The sequence below is a fragment of the Mobula hypostoma genome, chromosome 27 (genome assembly GCF_963921235.1).
Source record: "Mobula hypostoma chromosome 27, sMobHyp1.1, whole genome shotgun sequence".
Classification (NCBI taxonomy): Eukaryota; Metazoa; Chordata; class Chondrichthyes; order Myliobatiformes; family Myliobatidae; genus Mobula; species Mobula hypostoma.
In genome coordinates this window covers 19,940,692-19,963,915 of record NC_086123.1, presented here as the reverse complement: position 1 = coordinate 19,963,915, position 23,224 = coordinate 19,940,692, and the positions used below count along the sequence as shown (strand labels likewise).

Below are 23,224 nucleotides of genomic sequence, written 5' to 3'. Positions count from 1 at the left end.
ACCCTTCCTCATTGCTCAAAACCCAGTCCAGAATAGCCTGCTCTCTAGTCGGTTCCTCGACATGTTGGTTCAAAAAACCATCCCGCATACATTCCAAGAAATCCTCTTCCTCAGCACCTTTACCAATTTGGTTCACCCAGTCTACATGTAGATTGAAGTCACCCATTATAACTGCTGTTCCTTTATTGCACACATTTCTAATTTCCTGTTTAATACCATCTCCGACCTCACTACTACTGTTAGGTGGCCTGTACACAACTCCCACCAGCGTCTTCTGCCCCTTAGTGTTACGCAGCTCTACCCATATCGATTCCACATCTTCCCGGCTTATGTCCTTCCTTTCTATTGCGTTAATCTCTTTTTTAACCAGCAACGCCACCCCACCTCCCCTTCCTTCGTGTCTATCCCTCCTGAATATTGAATATCCCTGAACGTTGAGCTCCCATCCCTGGTCACCCTGGAGCCATGTCTCTGTGATCCCAACTATATCATAATCATTAATAACAATCTGCACTTTCAATTCATCCACCTTATTACGAATGCTCCTTGCATTGACACATAAAGCCTTCAGGCACTCTTTTACAACTCTCTTAGCCCTTTTTAATGCTTGCCCTGGATTTGTCGGCCTGCCACTTTTACTTTTCCCCTTTGTACTTTTTGCTTCTACGCTCACTTTACACCCCTCTGTCTCTCTGCACTGGTTCCCATCCCTCTGTTGTGAACTAACCTCCTCACACCTAGCCGCTTTAATTTGATTCCCACCCCCCAACCATTCTAGTTTAAAGTCACCTCAGTAGCCCCCGCTAATCTCCCTGCCAGGATATTGGTCCCCCGAGGATTTAAGTGTAACCCGTCCTTTTTGTACAGGTCACACCTGCGCCAAAAGAGGTCCCAATGATCCAAAAACTTGAATCCCTGCCCCCTGCTCCAATCCCTCAGCCACGCATTTATCCTCCACCTCATCGCATTCCTACTCTCACTGTCGCGTGGCACAGGCAGTAATCCCGAGATTACTACCTTTGCGGTCCTTTTTCTCAACTCCCTTCCTAGCTCCCTATATTCTTCTTTCAGGACCTCATCCCTTTTCCTACCTATGTCATTGGTACCTATATGTACCAGGACCTCTGGCTCTTCACCCTCCCACTTCAGGATATCTTGGACACGATCAGAAATATCCCGGACCCTGGCACCAGGGAGGCAAACTACCATCCGAGTCTCTGGACTGCGTCCACAGAATCGCCTATCTGACCCCCTTACTATCGAGTCCCCTATCACAACTGCCCTCCTCTTCCTTGCCCTACCCTTCTGAGCTACAGGGCCAGACTCTGTGCCGGAGGCAGGGCCACTGTCGCTTCCCCCGGGTAAGCTGTCCCCCCCAACAGTACTCAAACAGGAGTACCTGTTGTTAAGGGGCACAGCCGCCGGGGTACTCCCCATCACCTTCCTTTTCCCCTTCCCCCTCCTAACCGTGACCCACTTGTCTGCCTCCCGTGGCCCCGGCGTGACCACCTGCCTTCCACTCCTCTCTATCACCTCCTCACTCTCCCTGACCAGACGAAGGTCATCGAGCTGCAGCTCCAGTTCTGTAACGCGGTCCCTTAGGAGCTGCATCTCGATGCACTTGGCGCAGATGTAGACGTCCAGGAGGCTTGGAGACTCCAGGGCCTCCCACATCCGACACCGAGAACAGCAAACTGCCCTCACAGTCATAATGCCCCTCTCCTCAGATAGCAACAGAAAATGAATGTCAAACCTTCCTCGCCTCGCCCGCTTCCGCCTAAGCCCGGTGAGCCGAAGCCCTTAAGTCTTCACTCTGCTCCCGGCTCACTCCGCCGCCCGCAAACTACGCTGCCCGCTCTCTGAGGCTCTGTTCCTTTTAAATCTGCCGCGCTGCACTGCCCGACGTCACACGCCTGCGCAGTCCCGCCTCTCAGAAAGCCGTTGGAGAAAAAAAAACGAAAATTTCAAAAATCTCTTTTTCGGCACTCCCACTCAGACTCTCAGACTCCTTCTTCGAATCAAATCCGAAGCAGGATGTCTGCCCTTTTAAATCTGCCGCGCTGCACTGCCCGACGTCACACGCCTGCGCAGTCCCGCCTCTCAGAAAGCCGTTGGTGAAAAAAAAAAGAAAATTTCAAAAATCTCTTTTTCGGCACTCCCACTCAGACTCTCAGACTCCTTCTTCGAATCAAATCCGAAGCAGGATGTCTGCCCTTTTAAATCTGCCGCGCTGCACTGCCCGACGTCACACGCCTGCGCAGTCCCGCCTCTCAGAAAGCCGTTGGAGAAAAAAAAACGAAAATTTCAAAAATCTCTTTTTCGGCACTCCCACTCAGACTCTCAGACTCCTTCTTCGAATAGTGTGAAGATAAGAACTGTGAAAATTTCAGAATTGAAAATCAAAGACCCAACTATCCTGGACATTCTTTTTAACTCTCCTCTTCCATCAGGTAGAAGGTACAAAAGTCTGAAAGTAGGTACCATCAGACTCAAGGAGAACTTTCATCTAGTTGTTATGAGACCATTGAACAGTTCCCGGGTACAAGAATGGACTCTTAACCTCTCAATCCATCTCATTAAGAACTTACACCTCATTGTCTACCTGCACTGCACTTTTCTCCATAACTGTAATACCTTATTCTGCACTCAGTTATTGTTTTTCCTTCTGTTAGCTTAATGCACTGTTGTAACAAATTGCTCTGTATGCAAGACAAGTTTCTCTCTGTACCTCAGTACAATTAACAGTTAACTAATTTACCAATTTAAGTTGTGGAAAGAAAAGGATCTCTGTTCCCAAAGCTATCCAGTTACTTGCGAAGTGTGTGTTGGTGAGAAAAGGGCACGGTTTTTCCACTAGCACTACTTCATGTCCACTATCCATTCTCCTTCCAAAATAAACTGCCAGCTTTAGAATAAAGTACAACAAAATCCCATCATTGTAGCTTAAAGCTGAATATCTACAAAATATCCATGACCAAATCAATTAACCAAGGCATCTCCTATTTCTATGAGTTTTTGATCGTAAGAGCAATGAATATGCCACGTTGTATTGTATTCAAACATGCTCCCAGACATTGCTGGCTTTAGTACTTGTAATTTAAAAGCCACTTTGGTAGAGTGCCTCTCACTCAGGATTTGCAACCTTTATGAACTAGGAATGAAACTATGTAATTCTTTTTAAACTGATCTGTCTGAACCACGAAATGCCAATTAGAGAAGTTAATTCATAAGACCAGAGATTATAGGGCCAGAATTAGGCTACTTAGCTCATTGAGTCTGCTCTGCCATTCAATCATGGCTGACTTTATCCCTTTACCTCAGAATCAGAATTAATATCACCGGCATGTGCCGTGAAATTTGTTAACATGATAAACAGATATAGAGGAGAAAAATCTGAATTACATTGAATACATATATGTCTTTTAAATAGTTCAGTTAAAATAAGTAATGCAAAAAAAAACAAATAAAAAAAAGTAGTGATGTAGCGTTCATGGGTTCAATGTTCATTCAGAAATCAGATGGCAAAGAGGAAGAAGCTGTTCCTGAATAGCTAAGTGTGTGCTTTCAGGCTTCTGTACCTCCTTCCTGATGGGTAACAAGAAGCGGGCACATCCTGGGTAGTGGGGGTCCTTAATGATGGATGTCATCCATCAAGAGCCTATCAAGCTCAGTTTTAAATATACTTCCATAGCCCTCTGTGGCAACAAATTTCACAGAATCACAATCCTCTGGCTAAAGAAATTTCTCCTCATTTCAGTTCGAGAGGCACATCCCCTTATTTAGAGGTTGTGCCCTCAGATCCTAGACTCTCCTCCAAATAGAAGCATCCTCTGTCCACACAATATCAGGTAAGTTTCAATGAAATCCCTCCAATCCTTCTGAACCCCCATCATGGATAGGGCCAGAGCCATCAGATGCTCCTCAAACATTAAGCACTTCATTCCTGAAATCTTTCTTGTCAACCTCCTCTGGACTACTTCGGACACTGAAACTCTGGACCCCTTTATTCCCACTCCCTGACTTCTACCGGTGAACCAGTCTTCTATCGATACCAATACCATGGTAATATCTAAACTGATTCAAAAACACATGCATGTTGTTGATCAATAATTCTGCAATCCAAAATCAAAATAATGTAGTTGCTAAAAATCTGAAGTAAAACCAGACAAATGTGGAAATAAGAACAGAAAATCTGGAATATCTGTTATGCACCATTTTCAGAGAAAGAAAAAAGTTTACATTTTGGGTCAACAGAACTATCAGAATTGTAAAGAGTAGAACAAATTTCATATTGCAGAGAGGGGAAGAGACAGAAAACTACAGGAGTCCAGGATATGATGGACACTAGGTGAGACTCAGTTACTCATACCTTGTGCTGGCAGAAAGTGGGATAGAGGTACATCTGGAATAGGTGTAAATGCAAGAGCACTAAAGGAATTTGAAATACGTGACACAAATAGCTGAAATGGTAAAAATGGGGGGATACAGGGATACAATATTAATAGTACTAGCAATGGAAACCAGGGACATGGAGTCTCTGCAGAAAAATGGTGTTGAGATAAAGATTCAATGCAATCTTACTGAACAGTGGAGCAGCAATGACGTACTGATGACTTACTAATGCTTTTATTTCTAATGTTTACATCGTCAAAACTGGAATGGCTGATCATCTAAAATAGTTGAATTTGAAATTGAGAACTGAAGGCTATAAACATGCCAAACAGAAGACGACATAGTGTTCCTTAGCTTTGACAAGCTTTGTTGGAATAACGTAGAAAGCGTAAAACCGAAGTTAGAATGACAATGGGTAGAGAATTCAAGTTACAGGCTATTAGAAGCTCTTGTGGGTTAAACGTGTTTCGCATTTCCATGAGAGATTTATTTAATGGCATGGACAATGTGTTCCATTCCAGCCAGCTTTCAGTGGATTTATTATGCAAGTACAACAACAATGAGACTTGATAGGGTGTCATTATATTTTGGTGGAATGGGACATGTCAGACACTTCCCCGATTTCCATCTTTATTTAGGTATGTGCAATTTTGTGGACGATCATTTCTGATATCTACATTAAAAACAAAACCAGAATCATGATTCTTTTTAACCAGCAATTTTAGATCATACTATACACCATTCCCTCTGCACATTGGACTTTCACTGAACTAGAAATACGAGCAATATTCACAAAAGTCAGATGTAAGCGGTGGCAAAAGTTACTGCTTTGTTTAAAGAGAGAAAAAAGAACTTGTAAAGAAAATGGTTATCAGCATGCTAATAACAGATTAAAAAAATGAGGGTCAAGTCTCATTTTAATTGTACTTTATTTTATGGAAAGCCTTTCTTCAAGAAGTATTATTCTGAAAGATAACTTTTTTTTTCTTTTGATAATGAAGTTTTTAACTATATACTACCTGTTATATTGGATGTTGCAGAACAATAAATTCAAGTACTCAACTGACATTACGTAAAGAAGGAAAGAGAAATTCAAAACTGATTTTTTAATTGACCTAATCATCTATCTATACACGAGCTGTATACAACGTCTGTTACAGATTACAGTCATGCTTATTGTGTGCCAGATTTAATGAAGGAGATCTGTGCAATGCTTTTCTGATTTGCTCAGGTGTTAAATTAACCATGCAGATTTACTTAATTAAAGAAAGAAGAAATGCAATCAGAATGGAGAAACCTACCAATCAACAGAAGAGATTCCATAAGCATCTAAATATCAAGCCAAAAACAACAATTTTCAGTATTAAAAATCACTCCACCATCTCATAAAATGTCATCATTTAATATTAGAAAACTGCTGGTAAATTGTGCCTCAAATGGTGGGTTTTCTAGTTCCTTTTCATAAAATCAGTTTGCATTTCCATAACTGAAAATTATATTTCAACTCTGTGCCTGTAAATGTAACTACACACAGATCTGCAGTCAGACAAGCATATCACAAGGAAATATGACAGAATATTTGAAAATAATAGCAGTGGATAAAAGTTCTCAGCTTCTCATCTGGTAACTACGAGTTTCTAACATACTTACCCTGACTGCCTGCGTTTCTCACTCATCAATTTAGTATCAAAGAATGAAATCTTAGTTCAGAGTGCTACCAATGAGATTTCCAGAAACTCATAGTTTATTTTCAAGGTTCCAGCTGTAGTTGTCAATTAAAGTCAACCACAGGAGGTTTTAAACTGAAAAAGAACATTAAAAAGATTGACAAGTATGTTGCTGGGACTGGGGAAGTGATTTGTAAGCCAAAGTAGCAGTAACCCCAGAAGTTTGGGAACCACTAGTTTAGAGAGATATAGGCCAAACACAGGCAAATGGGACTAGCTTAGTTAGGTAACTTGCTCAGCCGGACTGAAGGGCCTGTTTTTTGGGCTGTTTAGCTCTATGAATCTGTAACCTTTCCAACAAATCTTTTCTCAACAAGACAACTGAATTACAGAAACAAGAGATTGTTCCAATAGTTCTAAATTTTGGAAATAAGTTTGAAGAGAAAAATATAATTCTTTAATCAATTAAATTTATAAATTAATCCAACAAAAGGGGGAACCAAACACCTACTCTAGTACAGGTGTGTCCCCCGTTTTTCGAACGTTCGCTTTACGAAACCTTACTGTTATGAAAGACCTACATTAGTTACCTGTTTTTGCTAACAGGAGGTGTTTTCACTGTTACGAGAAAAGGCAGTGCGCGGTAAAAAAAGCAGCGCGCGATAAAAAATCAGCGCCCAATAAAAGGCAGCACGCACCCCGAGCAGCCGCTCTCCCCTGGGTTCCGAACGGCATTCTCGCCAGCATTGCTTAAACACGTGACTGTGAGCAGCCGTTTGCAAGATGAGCTCTAAGCTATTGGAAAAGCCTAAAAGAGCTCGTAAGGGTGTTACACTTAGCGTAAAACTAGACATAATTAAGCGTTTCGATCGTGGTGAATGAAGTAAGGACAAAGTGAGTTTGGCTTGTGGAAGCTGACGAAGATGATGTTGAAGAGGTTTTGGCATCCCATGTCCAAGAACTGATAGATGAACAGCTGATGCAATTGGAAGAGGAAAGGATAACAATCGAAACCAAATTCAGTAGCGAAAGTGAAGTCGTCCAGGAACTGAACGTGAAGCAACTGTGTGACATTTTCACTGCAATGATAAAGTACGACTTTAATTTTGAAAGGGTACGTCGGTTTAGGGCATATTTGCAAGATGGTTTGAGTGCTTACAAAGAACTGTATGATAGAAAAATGCGCGAGGCTCAGCAGTCAAGCAAGCCTTCCACCTCAGCCACAGCAGACGACGAACCTCGACCTTCGACATCGAGGCAGGCAGACATGGAAGAAGATGAGCTTCCTGCCCTCATGGAAACAGACGACGATGAGATGATACCTCAGTGCCCCACCACCCCAACCCCCAGGCCGTGGACAGATACCGATTCGCGGAGAATGCAGTGGTAGCCGGGAGGCACACAGCACATCTTTAAGAAAAAAGCCAAAATAAACAAGCTAATTAATTAGTTGCCGCCAAGCACGTAAATGTCGGCCCAGATCAGAGGCCATTGCCAATTGCGCCGCCTCTGATCTGGGCCGACATTTATGGGCCGGGCGGCACCTAATTAATTAGCATGTTTATTTCGGCTTTTTTCTTAAAGATGTGCTGTGTGCATCCCGGCTACCGCTGCACTGCTGCATGCTTCACGGATCGGTATCTGATCGCTGCCTGGAGGGTGGGGCCACTGCACCACCCCAACCTGCGACGACTCAGCCTAACACTCCAACATCAGTGTGCTCGACGTTGTCCCAATTCCGGTAAGTGATACTGTACATACATTATTTCTACTTTATATCAGCTGTGTATTTTTACATGTTATTTGGTATGATTTGGCAGCTTCATAGCTTAAAGGTTACTGGAGAGCGCTTGCGCTGTGTTTTTGCCAACAGCGCTTGCGTGAGATTTTCTGCCGACGGCGCTTGCGCGAGATTTTCGCTACGGAGAACAGTGCCGGCAATGATTGTGGAAAAGTATTTCTACTTTATATAGGCTGTGTATTTATCATATCATTCCTGCTTTTACTATATGTTACTGTTATTTTAGGTTTTATGTGTTATTTGGCATGATTTGGTAGGTTATTTTTGGGTCTGCAAACGCTCACAAATTTTTCCCATATAAATAAATGGTAATTGCTTCTTCGCTTTACCACATTCCGGCTTACAAACCGTTTCATAGGAATGCTCTACCTTTGGATGGCGGGGGAAACCTGTAATACTCACAAAGTTAATCATGTGTATGCTTCCTGGCTGTTTTCCCTCTAAAATAACAAATCGTTTAGTAAAAATATAAAATATTAGATCTGTTAAACCAATTTTAGTCATATGAATATGATGTCATACATTCAAAACAGCATGAAAACCTTTGAGCCTTCTTAAGAAGATATCAGATACCAAAGCGTACGGATGTGAATGGTCATGCACTTTGGCAGAAGGAATAAAGGTGTAGACTATTTTCTAAAGGGGGAGAAAATCCAAAATCCAATTTGCAGTTTGAGTAAAGAAGGTAAGGACGGCAAATGATTTTCTCGTATTCATTTCAAGAGGACTAGAATACAAGAGCAAGGATGTGATTTTGAAGCTTCATCAAGCATTGATCAGTCTGCACTTGGAGTGCAGTCTTGGGACCCTTATTTAAGAAAAGATGTGCTGGCATTGGAGAGTCCAGAGAAGGCTTACGAGGATGATTCCGGGAATGAAAGTGTTAACACGAAGAACGTTTGACAGCTTTGGGCCAGTACTTTCTGGAGTTTAGAAGAATGAGGGGTGATCTAATTGAAAACTATCCAAAACGGAAAAGCCTAGATGAAATGGATATGGCAAGTATGTTTCCTATAGTTGGGGAGTCTATGACCAGAGCGCACAGCTTCAGAATAGAGGGACATACATTTAGAGCAGGGATGAGGAGAAATTTCTTTAGCCAGAGGGTAGTGAATTTGTGGAATTCATTGCTATGGACGGCTGTGGAGGCCAAGTCATTTTGAGTATATTCAAAGCGCAGGTTGATAGGTTCTTGACTAGTCAAAAAGTGAGGTCACACATAGCTAAACATCAACAAAGCCTTATTTGTTAATTTCTAATAATCTTTGCATGTAACTTTTAATAGCTGGATTGCCTGGGTGAGTAGATAGTAGTAGATTAAGCTCTAGATACATTTTAAGTATCTGTTATCTAAGGAGCGAATGAATAACATAATGTTCCTCATATCAAAACTTCTCAGAAATGGTACTATATAATTTACACCAATTGCAAAACAGTAGCAAAAGTGTTGGCATAAATTGTTACATGAACCACCTATATTTTCCACCTTGATCACAACCTCCCCTTCAAAGTCACAAAAGCTTCCCCAATCGCATATTTACTCTCGCTTATACTTAATATTCTGTCTATTCAAAGTACATCACCAAATAATCAATAGTTGGCTGGGCTTCCTTGTCATTAAGCAGGAAAGCAGGGCATTGGTAAGTACTCAGTACGAGTCTGTTTAAGCCAAATTTGAGGTGTATTGACTTCTCTCATTGCTGGTCCAACTTTATAAACACAAAAGATTTGGCAGATACTGTAAATCCAGAGCAACACACACTAAATGCTTCAGAAACTCAGCTGGTCAGGCAGCATTCATGGAAATGAATAGACATTGACGTTTTGGGCCCAAGACCCTTGATCAGGACTGGAAAGGAAGGGGGAAGATACCAGAATTAGAAGGTGGGGGGAGGGGAAGGAGTTCAAAGTGATAGATGAAGCCAGATGGTGGGGGATTGGAGGGGGATGGAGTAAAAAGCTGGAAGCTAATATGCAGGTGACGAGATGAGGTGGGGGGGGGGGTGCCAGAGAACTTGGGGAGGTAATAGGCAGGTGATGCCCCCCCACCTCTTCTTTTCATCTTAATAGCCCATCACCTTTCACCTGGTGCCCCTCCACCTTCTCTTTCTCCCATGGTTCACTCTCCTCACCGTACAGGCTTTTTTTTCTTCTCAAGCCCTTAACCTTTTACACACATCACCTCACAGCTTCTTACTTCATTGCCCCTCCCTCATCCACCTGGCTTCACCTATTCCCCTTCTCACTTGTACTCCCTTCCCCACCCTTCCATCTCTCATACTGGCATCTTCCCCTTTCCTTTCCAGTCCTGGTAAGTGTTTTCGGTTGAGTCAAGAATGAGATAGTCAAGCTGAAAAGGGTTCAGAAGAGATTTGAGGATGCTGCCTGGCCTAGAGGGCCTGAGGCTGGCCATGTTTGACATTTATTTCTCAGAGCACAGGAGAAACAGAAGTGACATCATTGGAGTTTATAAAATCATGAGCGTATGGAGAAGTCATTAGGGAGTCCAAGGTTTGAAGGCACAGATACGAGAGGGGGAAAAGATGTAAAAGAGACCTGAGAAAACACTTGGACAGATACATGGATGGGAAATGTTTTTGGAGGGATATAGCCAAATGCAGGCAAGTGAGATAAGCTTAGATAGGCATCTTGGTCGGTCTGGAGAAGTTGGGCCAAAGGGTTTGTTCCATGCTCTATGACTCTAGGCTTTGAACACACTTCAATTATCTTTCCCTATTTTCCTGTCAAATCATTACATGAGGCAGGATAACTTAAGGACAAAAACAAAACATATGAGGTGCTTGGCTTTATGAATACAAAACAAAAGCTAGAAATTCCCTCAAATCTTTATAAAATCCTGGTTAACACCAATGTTCCCTCTAATTTGTAACAACCAGTGTGCGCAAAAATCTTCTGCCATGCAATATTTTGCCCAGTGACAACAACATGTGCGCACTGAAAAGTTTCTTCAATAAAAACATTATAAATAAGCCAGTTCTAAAATCTGCAGACAAGCCATCGAAGACTCCACGTTGTCAACAGGATCCGCATCAAAAACCGGAAAAGGAAATGTGATTGTGTACGATTGTGAAATATACTAAACATGCCAACGAGGTAGAGGGTAACCACTTTTTCTGCACAGTTTAAGATGTGTGTACGCGCACACACGCACACCTTAGCCACTCCCCCCACCCACCCCCAATATACCATGTTATATTCTATTCAAGCAACACACATCAAAGTTGCTGGTGAACGCAGCAGGCCAGGCAGCATCTCTAGGAAGAGGCGCAGTCGACGTTTCAGGCCGAGACCCTTTGTCAGGACTAACTGAAGGAAGAGTGAGTAAGAGATTTGAAAGTTGGAGGGGGAGGGGGAGATCCAAAATGATAGGAGAAGACAGGAGGGGGAGGGATAGAGCCAAGAGCTGGACAGGTGATTGGCAAAAGGGATACGAGAGGATCATGGGACAGGAGGTCCAGGAAGAAAGACAAGGTGGGGGGGGGGCAACCCAGAGGATGGGCAAGGGGTATATTCAGAGGGACAGAGGGAGAAAAAGGAGAGTGAGAGAAAGAATGTGTGTATAAAAGTAAGTAACAGATGGGGTACGAGGGGGAGGTGGGGCATTAGCGGAAGTTAGAGAAGTCGATGTTCATGCCATCAGGTTGGAGGCTACACAGATGGAATATAAGGTGTTGTTCCTCCAACCTGAGTGTGGCTTCATCTTTACAGTAGAGGAGGCCGTGGATAGACATGTCAGAATGGGAATGGGATGTGGAATTAAAATGTGTGGCCACTGGGAGATCCTGCTTTCTCTGGTGGACAGAGCGTAGGTGTTCAGCAAAGCGGTCTCCCAGTCTGCGTCGGGTCTCGCCGATATATAAAAGGCCACATCGGGAGCACCAGACGCAGTATATCACCCCAGCCGACTCACAGGTGAAGTGTCGCCTCACCTGGAAGGACTGTCTGGGACCCTGAATGGTGTTAAGGGAGGAAGTGTAAGGGCATGTGTAGCACTAGTTCCGCTTACACGGATAAGTGCCAGGAGGGAGATCAGTGGGGAGGGATGGGGGGGGATGAATGGACAAGGGAGTCATGTAGGGAGCAATCCCTGCGGAAAGCAGAGAAGTGGGGGAGGGAAAGATGTGCTTAGTGGTGGGATCCCGTTGGAGGTGGCGGAAGTTACTGAGAATAATATGTTGGACCCAGAGGCTGGTGGGGTGGTAGGTGAGGACCAGGGGAACCCTATTCCTAGTGGGGTGGCGGGAGGATGGAGTGAGAGCAGATGTACATGAAATGGGGCAGATGCGTTTAAGAGCAGAGTTGATAGTGGAGGAAGGGAGGCCCCTTTCTTTAAAAAAGGAGGACATCTCCCTCGTCCTAGAATGAAAAGCCTCATCCTGAGAGCAGATGCGGCAGAGACAGAGGAATTGCAAGAAGGGGATGGCGTTTTTGCAAGAGACAGGGTGAGAAGAGGAATAATCCAGATAGCTGTGAGAGTCAGTAGGCTTATAGTAGACATCAGTGGATAAGCCGTCTCCAGAGACAGAGACAGAAAGATCTAGAAAGGGGAGGGAGGTGTCGGAAATGGACCAGGTAAACTTGAGGGCAGGGTGAAAGTTGGAGGCAAAGTTAATAAAGTCAACGAGCTCTGCATGCGGGCAGGAAGCAGCGCCAATGCAGTCATCAATGTAGCGAAGGAAAAGTGGGGGACAGATACCAGAATAGGCACGGAGCATAGATTGTTCCACAAAGCCAACAAAAAGGCAGGCATAGCTAGGACCAATACGGGTGCCCATAGCTACACCTTTAGTTTGGAGGAAGTGGGTGGAGCCAAAGGAGAAATTATTAAGAGCAAGATGTTATATTCATGTTATATTCTATTCAACACAGTTTAGGAAGGATATGAAGATCTTAAAATGCAGTCACTTGTTATAGCGGTGTCAGGAGTGAAGAAATTCAGTTACGTGTACACCCATTAACCCACTCCATCCCTGCTACATCATCAGCCACTCCTCTCCACAGCTGCTCATCACCCTCCTTTGGTAACTGATTCTTTAGCAACCGTTCCTACAACAGGGTGACCAAAACTCTACACAATATTCTAAGTGCAACTTATATAACTGCAACATAATGTCCCTACTCCTAAACTCAATGCCTTAACTGACGAAGGCCAGCATCCTTCTTCACTACCCTGTCTACTTACTTATGCAGCCAATTTCAGCGAACTGTGTACTTGTACTCCCAGGCCCCTCCATTCCACAAGCTCATCGGTTCCCTGCCAATCTCTGGGGCAGGATGGTAGCGTAGTGGTTAGCACAATGCTTTATAGTAAAGGTGACAGGGGTTCAATTCCTGCTGTTGCCTATAATGGCATTGTAAATTGTCCCATAAATTGGGAAATTGCTGGGCAGTGTGGCTCAAAGGGCCGGAAAGGGGTACACCACCCTGTATCTCCATAAATAAATACACAAGTCCTAACCTGGTTTGACTGTCCAAAATGGATCACCTCACATTTGTCCAAGTTAAAATCCATTTGCAACTTGCTAATCATGCCATGTCCATTCACATCCAAAACTTATACATTGATATTGGATAACAGAGATGGCAATACTGACCAATGGGGCACCCTTCTCATCACTGTCCTCCAGGAGAATAACCCTCTGCTTTCTATCTCCAAGCCAATTCTGAATTGACCTCGCTGACTCCCTCTGAATCCCATGCGACCTAACCGTCCAGATTAACCTTGTCAAAGGCCTTAATGAAGTCCCTAAGGACAACATCCACTACCCTAGCTTCATCCATTCCCTTAGTTACCTCTGGAAAAACTCCAAAAGGTTTTTCAGACATGACTTTCCACACACAAAACCGTTGTCACTACTACTGATCAGACTTGACTATCTAAGTGATGGTAGATCTTCTCCCTCAGAATTCCCTTCAGTAAATTTCAATACAAATGAAGTCAACCGCTGTATTGATAAAGTACAAAGGAGATTCACCATGATCTTGCCTGCATTGGAGGACTTTAATTATGGAAAGAGATTGGACAGGCTGGGTTTGTCTCTCTCTGGAGCAAAGGAGGCAAACAGATAACCCAAATGAGGTATATAAAATTATCAGACCCATAATAATTTTCCCATGGCAAGGAGTCAAACTCAAGAGGGCACAGACCTTCAAGAAGTGTTTTAAAGGGGATTTGAGAGCTTTGTTTTTGCTTTACACAGAGAATAGTTAATGTCTGGAACATACTGGTAGTAGAGCCAGATACAATCACTCAGTTTAAGAGACAGTTAAAAAGACACTTGTAAATGTAAGGCATAGGAGGATGCAGAACAAATCCAAATTGAATTAGTGTAGCTGAACAAACAGGATGGCATTAACACGGTGGGCTGAACAGCCTCATTTTGCGCTGTACAATATTATGAATCCATGACTTTTGAAGCTAACAATCTCCAAGAGTTACATTCTTTCCCAAAGTGTAAGTGAACAACACAACATCTGAACATATATTAACACTGCAATAGTTGGTACAAGTCAGTGCGTGCAAAATTAAAAATTGCATAAAACATATTTTATTCAATCACATTAATTTATGAATTCACAAATCAAAATTGTGCTACCAAAAATAAAATCTTTAAAAAAGCAACACAGCTTGAAAGGTACCTGAAATCACAACTGTTTAATGCTTCTTCATAAATCCCAGCTCAAGAACTCAAATGAAGACATCATAACTGGCTTACAAAATTACTCCAGAGTTTTCAAAAGCAAAAAAAAATGTTGCTTTGCAAATTCCATAGACTGTGAATAGACTATTTGTAATTTACAACATCCTGGTCATATTAATGAGACATTTGCTCTTCTACAACCACAAAAAATTCAACTGGAAACAATTACTGAAAAAAAGTATAACTGAGCATTTCTTTCAGTTTATTATTCATGTATTTCTCCTTACCTTCACTGTCTTTTTTGGCCATGTTACAATCGGGACTCCAGTAATAGCCAATTTCTGATCATCATCAGCATGTTCCTCCAGAACAGTCTAGATTCACAACAGAGAAAAGAGAAGAATATTTTGGAATCAAACCACAATAAGCTTGATTATATATACATATATTTTAGCTAGAAAGTAAAAGTAAATTGACACGTCATTCTCAACGACATTATTTCAATTTTGGTGACTTTTCTTTTACTTTTCACTTTTCCCTCAGTTCCTCTGCTATTGAAACCCCACCCATGGCCTTATTACCTTTAGGCTCAACCTTTCTAACATATCCTTGACCACATTCATATTTCTGTAAATTAGCTATCAAAAACTCCACTGCTCAAACGGTAACACACAAAAATATCCAATTCATTCATGAACCCCGTGGCTGTTAACCCATGTGGACACCTGGTTAAACGATGGGTAGAGTCTGAAATAAAATTGTGTTCCCATCCTTCTGTGAAATGTTTAGGTACTTTATTATTTCATTTCACATCAAATGCAATTGCTGTTGTTGACTTTTCGAAAGAAGCTAGTACATCATTGCTTGGAGGTGACTTGAAACACAGTAGCTTTCAAAATAGAGCAATGCTTAATCTAGCCTGTTCCTTTAAAAGTCAAACAATCCCCCTCTTCTACAACTTGGAATCTGTTTAGAAACATGCAAGCCATTGTCTGTTTGCAACTGCTTACGTCTTTACTAATATGAATTATTTTGGCTCGGATCATCCTTGAGGCACAATGCATTTTTAAAGAGATACATAAACACTGCAGGCAAGGTGCAGGCACCATCTAACTCAGAGGTTCCCAACCTGGGGTTCACAGACCCCTTGCTTAATGGTATTGGCCCATGCATAAAAAAGGTTAGAAACCCCTGATATTGTTCCTCAAATGAGGAGAAAAATTTCTGCCTGATCAGTTTCTTCAATTTCAAAGTTGTGACAACATGGGAATACTGTTGTATTCCAACTTTCAAAAGACCCTTGGCAAAGTGAATTTAGCCTCAAAAGGTAAACAGAATGAATTAGTAATGAGCTAGTTAAAGGAGAGGAAACAAGAATACAAATGAGAAAGAATGCCCATCTATGGAGCTAGGGAAGGAGTAGGAAAGAGAAAAAGAAGAAATATTATTATCCTGCTTTCAGAATCATGCTGGGAGCATTTTTTTTTATTTCTTACTTACACAGAGCCACAATTCAGAACACAAATGTTAAGTGCTAAGTTTTGCAAATTATACAATATTCTTAACCATGTCTATATTGGTAGACATGGTTAAAAATAAGCAGACCAATGGTAATTTTATACAGATCAAATTAAAGCTGTGCGCAAAGCAGTAGACAAAACATATATCAATGATGAACGAAATGCGAAAGGAACTGAGGATTATTAGATTTGGTGAACAAGTTGAGCTCACGCAGTAAAGCAATCAGGACAACCAACATGATGGAAAACCACATAACCAAATGGTGAGACAATAATAACATTTTATTACTTATTAGGCTGGGTTTCAATGTGGCATCCAGTTCCTATCACGAAGGGGCATTCACTGCTCAAGACAGAAATTACACTACCCCTGGCATCTGAAGAATAGAAATCTACCTGAAAAAATGGGTGGATAAACAATGATGATAAAGATTTATTCACATACATTTATCACAACTTCAGGACGCCACAAAGAACTTTACAGTCATTGAAGACACTTAAGCGCTATGACGACTATAACATGGGAAATGTATCTGCCAAACTGCACAGAAAGATCTCATAAACAGCTGCATGATAATGATGAGGTAATCTGTCTAGGTAGTGATGTTGATTAACAAGTACAAATTGACAAGGATACTCTAAGGACTACTTTGCAGCTCATCAAAATCGTGGCATTAAATTGTATGTACTCTCCAATTCAGCATAAACGCCAGAGATGATGCAGATGTTGGAAACACAAGATGACAGAATGCCGGAGGAATTCAGCAGATCAGGCACATCTAAGGAGAGGGATAAAGAGCTGATGTTTTGGGCTGAGACCCTTCATCAGGACTCCAGTTTAACATCTCATCTGAAAACAAACTGCCAGCAGTGCAGCACCTTCTTGGCCCTGATTTTAGTGTTAAGTCTCTAGGGTGGAAATGAACCTACAACAGTCTGACTCAAAGGTTATCAACACAACTAAGGCTCAAGACTAGACATGCGTTTCAATCAATTACAAAACTGGTCAGGGTTCAAAATGACTAATATATAAGATGTAAGATGCCTAAAGGATGGTACTTTTTAGGGTGCAGGTTTGGATCTTTCTTCACACATAAACTAATCAACATTAAGTATAAAATTCCACATAGAGCACTTCGAAAAATGCCACAGCTGGCAGTTGAACTATCTTAGCTGGGCTGAATGCTCTTACGAACCACACATCGTTATCTTGTGAAATTTTTAGTGTTAAATTGTTTTTCTGCCACACGTTGTTAAGCATTAGCCTCAAGAGTGTTTATTTCAAAGATCAAGCAGATAAGTGGATAAATGTGAACTCTGTACATCCTTTTAAGTTCCACACCAATGTACCCTTTGTACTGTATATTAAAATGAGTAGAACTCTGGCCTGATAAATATAGAACATTACTATATTTACAAATACGATGGGGAAGAAAACATTAACTACATCATTACAAATCCAGCGTTTGTCACATGCTTCTTTTCTAGAAGCCATTAAGCAACAAAGAGAAATGGCTCCACGGAGTCTGAAAGAAGCAGGTGCAGAACCAGAGACTGAATATACAGGGTCAAAAGCATACACCTGATTCATAATTTCAGTACTGTAAATCATTCATATAAATTTTTAAAACAAAGCAATTGTACTTCCAGGGCACAATCTATTTATTTTGAAATTCCATTTCTTGGCAATATTAACATAAAAGAAACAAAACCATCACATCTGCTTGGCATAAGCTTACACAAAAAATTGTCAACAGGAATGATTCTTATTGTCTTGTACTTCAAACACCAATGCGCAATGTACATAACAAATTAACCAAGTTTGAGTCTCTGCTTCTATCAGAAGTGAAGTATGTATGTTGTTTTGGAACCAGTAATTCACAAGGGGTAAAACCTTTCTTAGTCCCACTTGTTTCTCCATATCTCCTCCTCACCATGTTCCAAAATATTTTCCCCACAGCCGTCTTCTTTTGATCTTTGCTTGCTAGGCCCTTTCACCGTAATTTAAATATTAATCAACACAGCTCTGCTGTATATGCCTGTTATCATTAAATATCTGTATGGCTTTGACAATATTACCCTAATTAAATTAATGTAAATTGATAAGGTATGAGCAAGTTAGCAGCAAGGTAAATCATATTAAAGAGATTATGAGGTTCATATACAGTATCAACAGTTTAAATTTTACTAATATGGCCATTCTACATTTGAGTGAGTTTGACAGAAATCAGCATCACAGGCATGCCCAATCTACCATCTAGTCAGACACTGCAGATGCAGAAATCTAAGGCGAAAATAACTGCTGGGCCATTGTGGAAGCAAAGGGCTGACTTTTCAGGTTGAGGCCCTGCATTAGGACTGGTGTTGGGCCTTGGTTGGTGCCCTCCAGCAGTTTTTTTTGTTCCACTGCCCAAGTCCTTTCAAATGACCTAGGCAAACATATATTCCTGCAGAGGCTGCCGGGGAGCAATTATGAACAGGAAGCACGATTGTACAATGGACAATAAATCAAACTTTGTTCAGCAAATTATGCAAATTAAAAATGAATCCTACTAAACCAGTTTAGAATCAGAGATTATCATCATCATCAGGTGCCATGCCCAGTTTGAGCTTTGACTGCCATGGCCCACACACTCCTGTTTCAGGTCAAGTGGATCAGTTTATTGGTATTCATTTCCAGTTCTCTGGCTGCTGTCTCCATCGTCATTTGTCTGTCTTCCTCTTGCTTTCTTCCCTTCAATCTTTCCCATAATTACCATGCATTCTAACTCCTCTTTCCTAATCACATGTCCAATGAAGTTACGTTGCCTTCTCATAATCTCATACATTATTTCTCGTTTTGTGTTTGCTCTGTTCATGACATCCTCGTTAGATATTCGTTTCGTCCATGATATTCTTTGCATCCTCCTCAAAAACCACATCTCTGCTGCTACAATTCATTTCCTCATGTTACTAGATACTGTCCAACATTCTGAGCCATATAACATAACTGCTGCTACTACGACGTCAACTCAGGCCTAGGGGGCCGGCGTCAGGTCAGGTCAGGGCCTTACCTTGCTACTGGTACCACGTAGCCCAGTACTACCTGTCTCGGGCCGGGTTGTCGGTGACTCTCAACCGGCACACCCCCTGGTGCACTTCAGTTAACCAGGGAGGAGGGCGTGTAGGCACCCAGCAGGACTAAGAACAAAACCTGTCAGAGGGCGGATGAACTCTTTGTGAGTCTACGGCCACCTACTGTCTGTGTGAGGAGTGGCGCGCCACACAGTCTTTCGTTTTGCGCCTTGTAAGGCATAAGGCATATAACATAACTGGATAAACATAACATTTCAGTACTCTGAGGCGGGTTGTCATGCCTAGTTTAGTATTGGTCAGTATACTCTTCATTCTCGTAAAGGTGTCTTTTGCCATCCCTATTCTTCTTTTGAAGTCCAAGTCGCACCTGCCATCTGATGTCACCCAGCTTCCGAAGTAGCAAAAGTTTTTTACTTGTTTTATGTCTTCCCCATTTATTTTCAGCCTACAGACAGGATTCTCCTTCTTTTTGGATATCACCACACATTCTGTCTTTTTGCAATTGATAGATGGACCCATTTCTGCACTTTCTTCAACAATTATATCAATTAAGTTTTGTAGTTCTTCCTCCGTACTTGCAATTAACACAGTGTCATCTGCATATCTAAAATTATTGATATTTTCATCGCCAACTTTGATTCCCAAGATGTCTCTTATTTTTTGTAATACTGTTTCACTGTACACATTAAATAAATCAGGGAGAAAACACACCCTTGTCTAATGCCTCACTCAATTTTCGTAAACTGACACTTCTCCATCTATTCTTACAGTGGCAGTTTGTTCCCAGTACAGATTTCTGATTAGGCAGAGGTCTTTCAAATCTAGATCTAGAGTTTTCTGTAATATTTCAAATAACTTATTGTGCTTCATTTTATCAAATGCTTTTGTGTAGTCGATAAAACAAACAAATCTTTTTGCACTTGAATAGCTCGTTCTGATAGCATCCTTAAGATCAATATTGCGTTTCTTGTACCTTTGTCTTTCACAAAACCACATTGTTCTTTGCCTATTTCAGCTTATATCTTACTTTTAGCTCTTGTCATCAAAATTCTTAGAAGTATCTTGGTGATATGACTCATTAAACTTATGGTCCTATGTAATTCACATTCTATTGCTCCAGCTTTCTTAGAAAGAGTGATAAATACTGATTTTTTCATCTCTTCTGGTACTACTCCAGTCTCATAAATGTCATTGATTAAATCAGGAAGTTTTACAATTCCATAATCTTCAAGGGCAATAATTTGTTCTATTACTAATTCATCAGGATCTGCTGCCTTTTCTTTCTTCATCTTATTTATTGCATTACGAACTTCAGATTTTAAAATACTTGGACCTTCAATGTTTTTCTTAATTTCTGGTTTTTCGCCTCGATCGTCTTCAAACAATTCCTGAATATACTCAGTCCATCTGTTCATAATCTCATCTTTTTCCATGAAAATGGTACTGTCCTTTGCTTTCAAACATCCACCTGAAGAACAGAGCAGCTTTTTACCAGTGATGTTCTTGAGTTGTTGATGTAACCCTTTTGGATCAGTAATAGGGATTCTTTCTATTTGCTCACATTCCTGGTTTAACCATTCTTCTTTGGTTTTTTGACATAACCTTTTAACTTTTTTTTATCTAAGGACTTATATTCTATAGGATTTGCCTTCTTCCATCTCCTTTCTCCCATTAGATTTTTGATTTCATCTGTCATCCATTTATTCTTTGTGCTTCTTTCTTTTTTAGGAATCACTGACTTCGCTGATTCTACCAAGGCATCCTTTAGAGAGTTAAATTTCATTTCTACATGATTGCTATCATCTTCAACAGATTCTATTTCTAGACTTTGAAATCTATTCCTTACTTCAATTGTAAATTCTTGTCTTAAGTTTTCTTCTTTAATTAATTGCAAGTAGTCAAGGGATTGTTCAGGTTTTTGCTTTAGTTCTTTAAGTTTTACTTTTACATGACATACTACTGGGTTATGGTCACTATTACAGTCTGCACCTGGATATGTTTTGCGTTGAGTCACTGAGTTTCTAAATCTTCGGTTTATAGTAATAAAGTCAATTTGATTTCTAGTGTTATCACCTGGACTTTTCCAGGTCCACAAGCGTCCTGGATGGCTTTTAAAATAGGTATTCATAATGACCTGATTATTCATCTTGCACCATTCTACCCATTTCTCTCCTCTTTCATTTCTTTCCCCTAGTCCAAATTTTCCTGTGGTATTTCCATCAGCACCTTGTCCTACTTTAGCATTTAGATCTCCCATGACAATAACAATATCTTGAGATTTGCATCCATTCTTTGCTTGTTAAAGCTCTTCATAAAATTTATCTACGTTTGTATATCTTCATTTCTTCCATCTGTTGGTGCATATACCTGTATAATTGCTAAGTCAAATGGTTGTCCTCTGAATCTAACAAAGAGCATTCTTTCTGATATTGCCCAATGTTCTAAAACACTTTTTGCCATGTTTTCAGCCATAAGAATTCCTACTCCATTAGTATGGGATGTTCCACAAGAATAAACTAGTGTTCCAGATATGTTCCAGCACCTATCCAATGAACTTTGCTAATTCCCATGATGTTAGTCTTTAGTCTTTCCATTTCATTTATCACATTGTCCAATCTTCCTGCTTGATATAGGGTTCTTACATTCCAAGTGGCAATAATTTTCTTGTGTTACATGAGTTTTATGAGCAGTAGCTTGATGACAGTTGGGGATCCCCTGCTGGCCAGAATCAATCCTACTGAGCGAAACATCTTCAGAGTTGTACGCTGTTGTGTGATACATTTTGAGAGTTTGACCATGGTTTTCTTAGCAACTTGCAACGGTGGTTTGCTATTGCCTACCGTTGGGCGAACTAAAGAAATTGCCATTTCTCTTCCCAAATATGCTATAGCCTTTGACATTTGAGGTCCTAGCTCATCTGCCTTCTCCGTCATAAGTTCAGTTACTGAACCTGCCGGATCTGCCATTGGCCTTCGCTCGTATCCTGAGCAGGAACCCTTGCAGGTGCTACCGTTCCGGGTCAGAGCAGCCATGGGAGCAATAAATGACTAAGGGGTAACTCCACTTTCCCCAAAGCTCTGAAAGTCCCCAATCAGAGCCTCATCACCGGTTGCAGTTTAGAGTCATACCCAGGACTCACAGAGTTATATAACATGGCAACAGGCCTCTTAGGCCAACTCATCTATGTTGAACAAGATGCAAATCTAACCTGTCCAATTTGTCATACTATCTACCCATGTACCTCCCTAAATGACCTTTAAACAGTCAACTGTACCCACCTCTTTCATTGCCCCTGACAACTTTCTATATACCCATCACCCACTGCGTGAAAAATTTGCCCCTCAGATTCACTTCACATCTTTTACCTCTCACCTTAAATCTATGCCCTCTAGTTTTAGACTCCCCCACTTGGGGAAATGGATGATCATCTATCCTAATTGTACTCTTCATGACTTTTACCCCTCAGCCTCCTCCTTCAGTCCAGGGGAAACAGTTCCAGCCTATTCAAGGCCTACAGATCAGGCAGTATCCTTGTGAATCCTTTCTCTGCCCTGACCAGTTAATCACATCTTTATGAGTCTTGGCAAGTTTCACTCCTGGAAAAGTTCAGGCCAAGCTCAAAATGCTATGTGAGGATGAGGGAAAAGACACAAGTGCACAGTGACAAGAAAAAGCAAAACAAAAGACTGGTTCAAATAATAAGATATCTGCTTTAGATGAAAATGCAGACCAAAAAAAAGAGTCCCCCATGGTCCATTCTCCTATCCTATAAGATTTCTTTTTCTTCAACCTTTTACCTTTCAGCTATCACTTCCCAGCTTCCTGCTTTATTCAACACTCCTCCAGCCACCTTCCTCCTCACCTGGTTTCAGCGATCACCTGACACTTATACTCCTTCCCCTCCTCACCTTCTTATTTTGGCTTCTTTCCCCTACCTTTCCAGTCTCGGGCTGAAATGGTGACTATTCTGCCTGACCCTGTCAGAGGTCCTCCAGCATTTTGTGTGTATCAACCAAAAAAGTTTGATTTAGTGTATATAAAATTATTCCTATTATGTTTCATCATCTTTATTGATTATTAAATAACTTAACAAATGGACATGTTCAT

General features: G+C 41.3%; 1 protein-coding gene across 6 annotated transcripts in view; it reads right to left on the bottom strand.

Annotated features, from left to right (window-relative positions):
- Positions 1-23,224, bottom strand: part of kdm2bb (lysine (K)-specific demethylase 2Bb) — a 254,278-nt gene that overhangs the window by 88,075 nt on the left and 142,979 nt on the right. For all 6 annotated transcript variants that reach the window (XM_063034449.1, XM_063034451.1, XM_063034450.1 and 3 more), the window contains exon 12: positions 14,810-14,896. In XM_063034449.1, the coding sequence (XP_062890519.1) occupies positions 14,810-14,896 (87 nt within the window). The remainder of the gene's footprint in view (positions 1-14,809; positions 14,897-23,224) is intronic.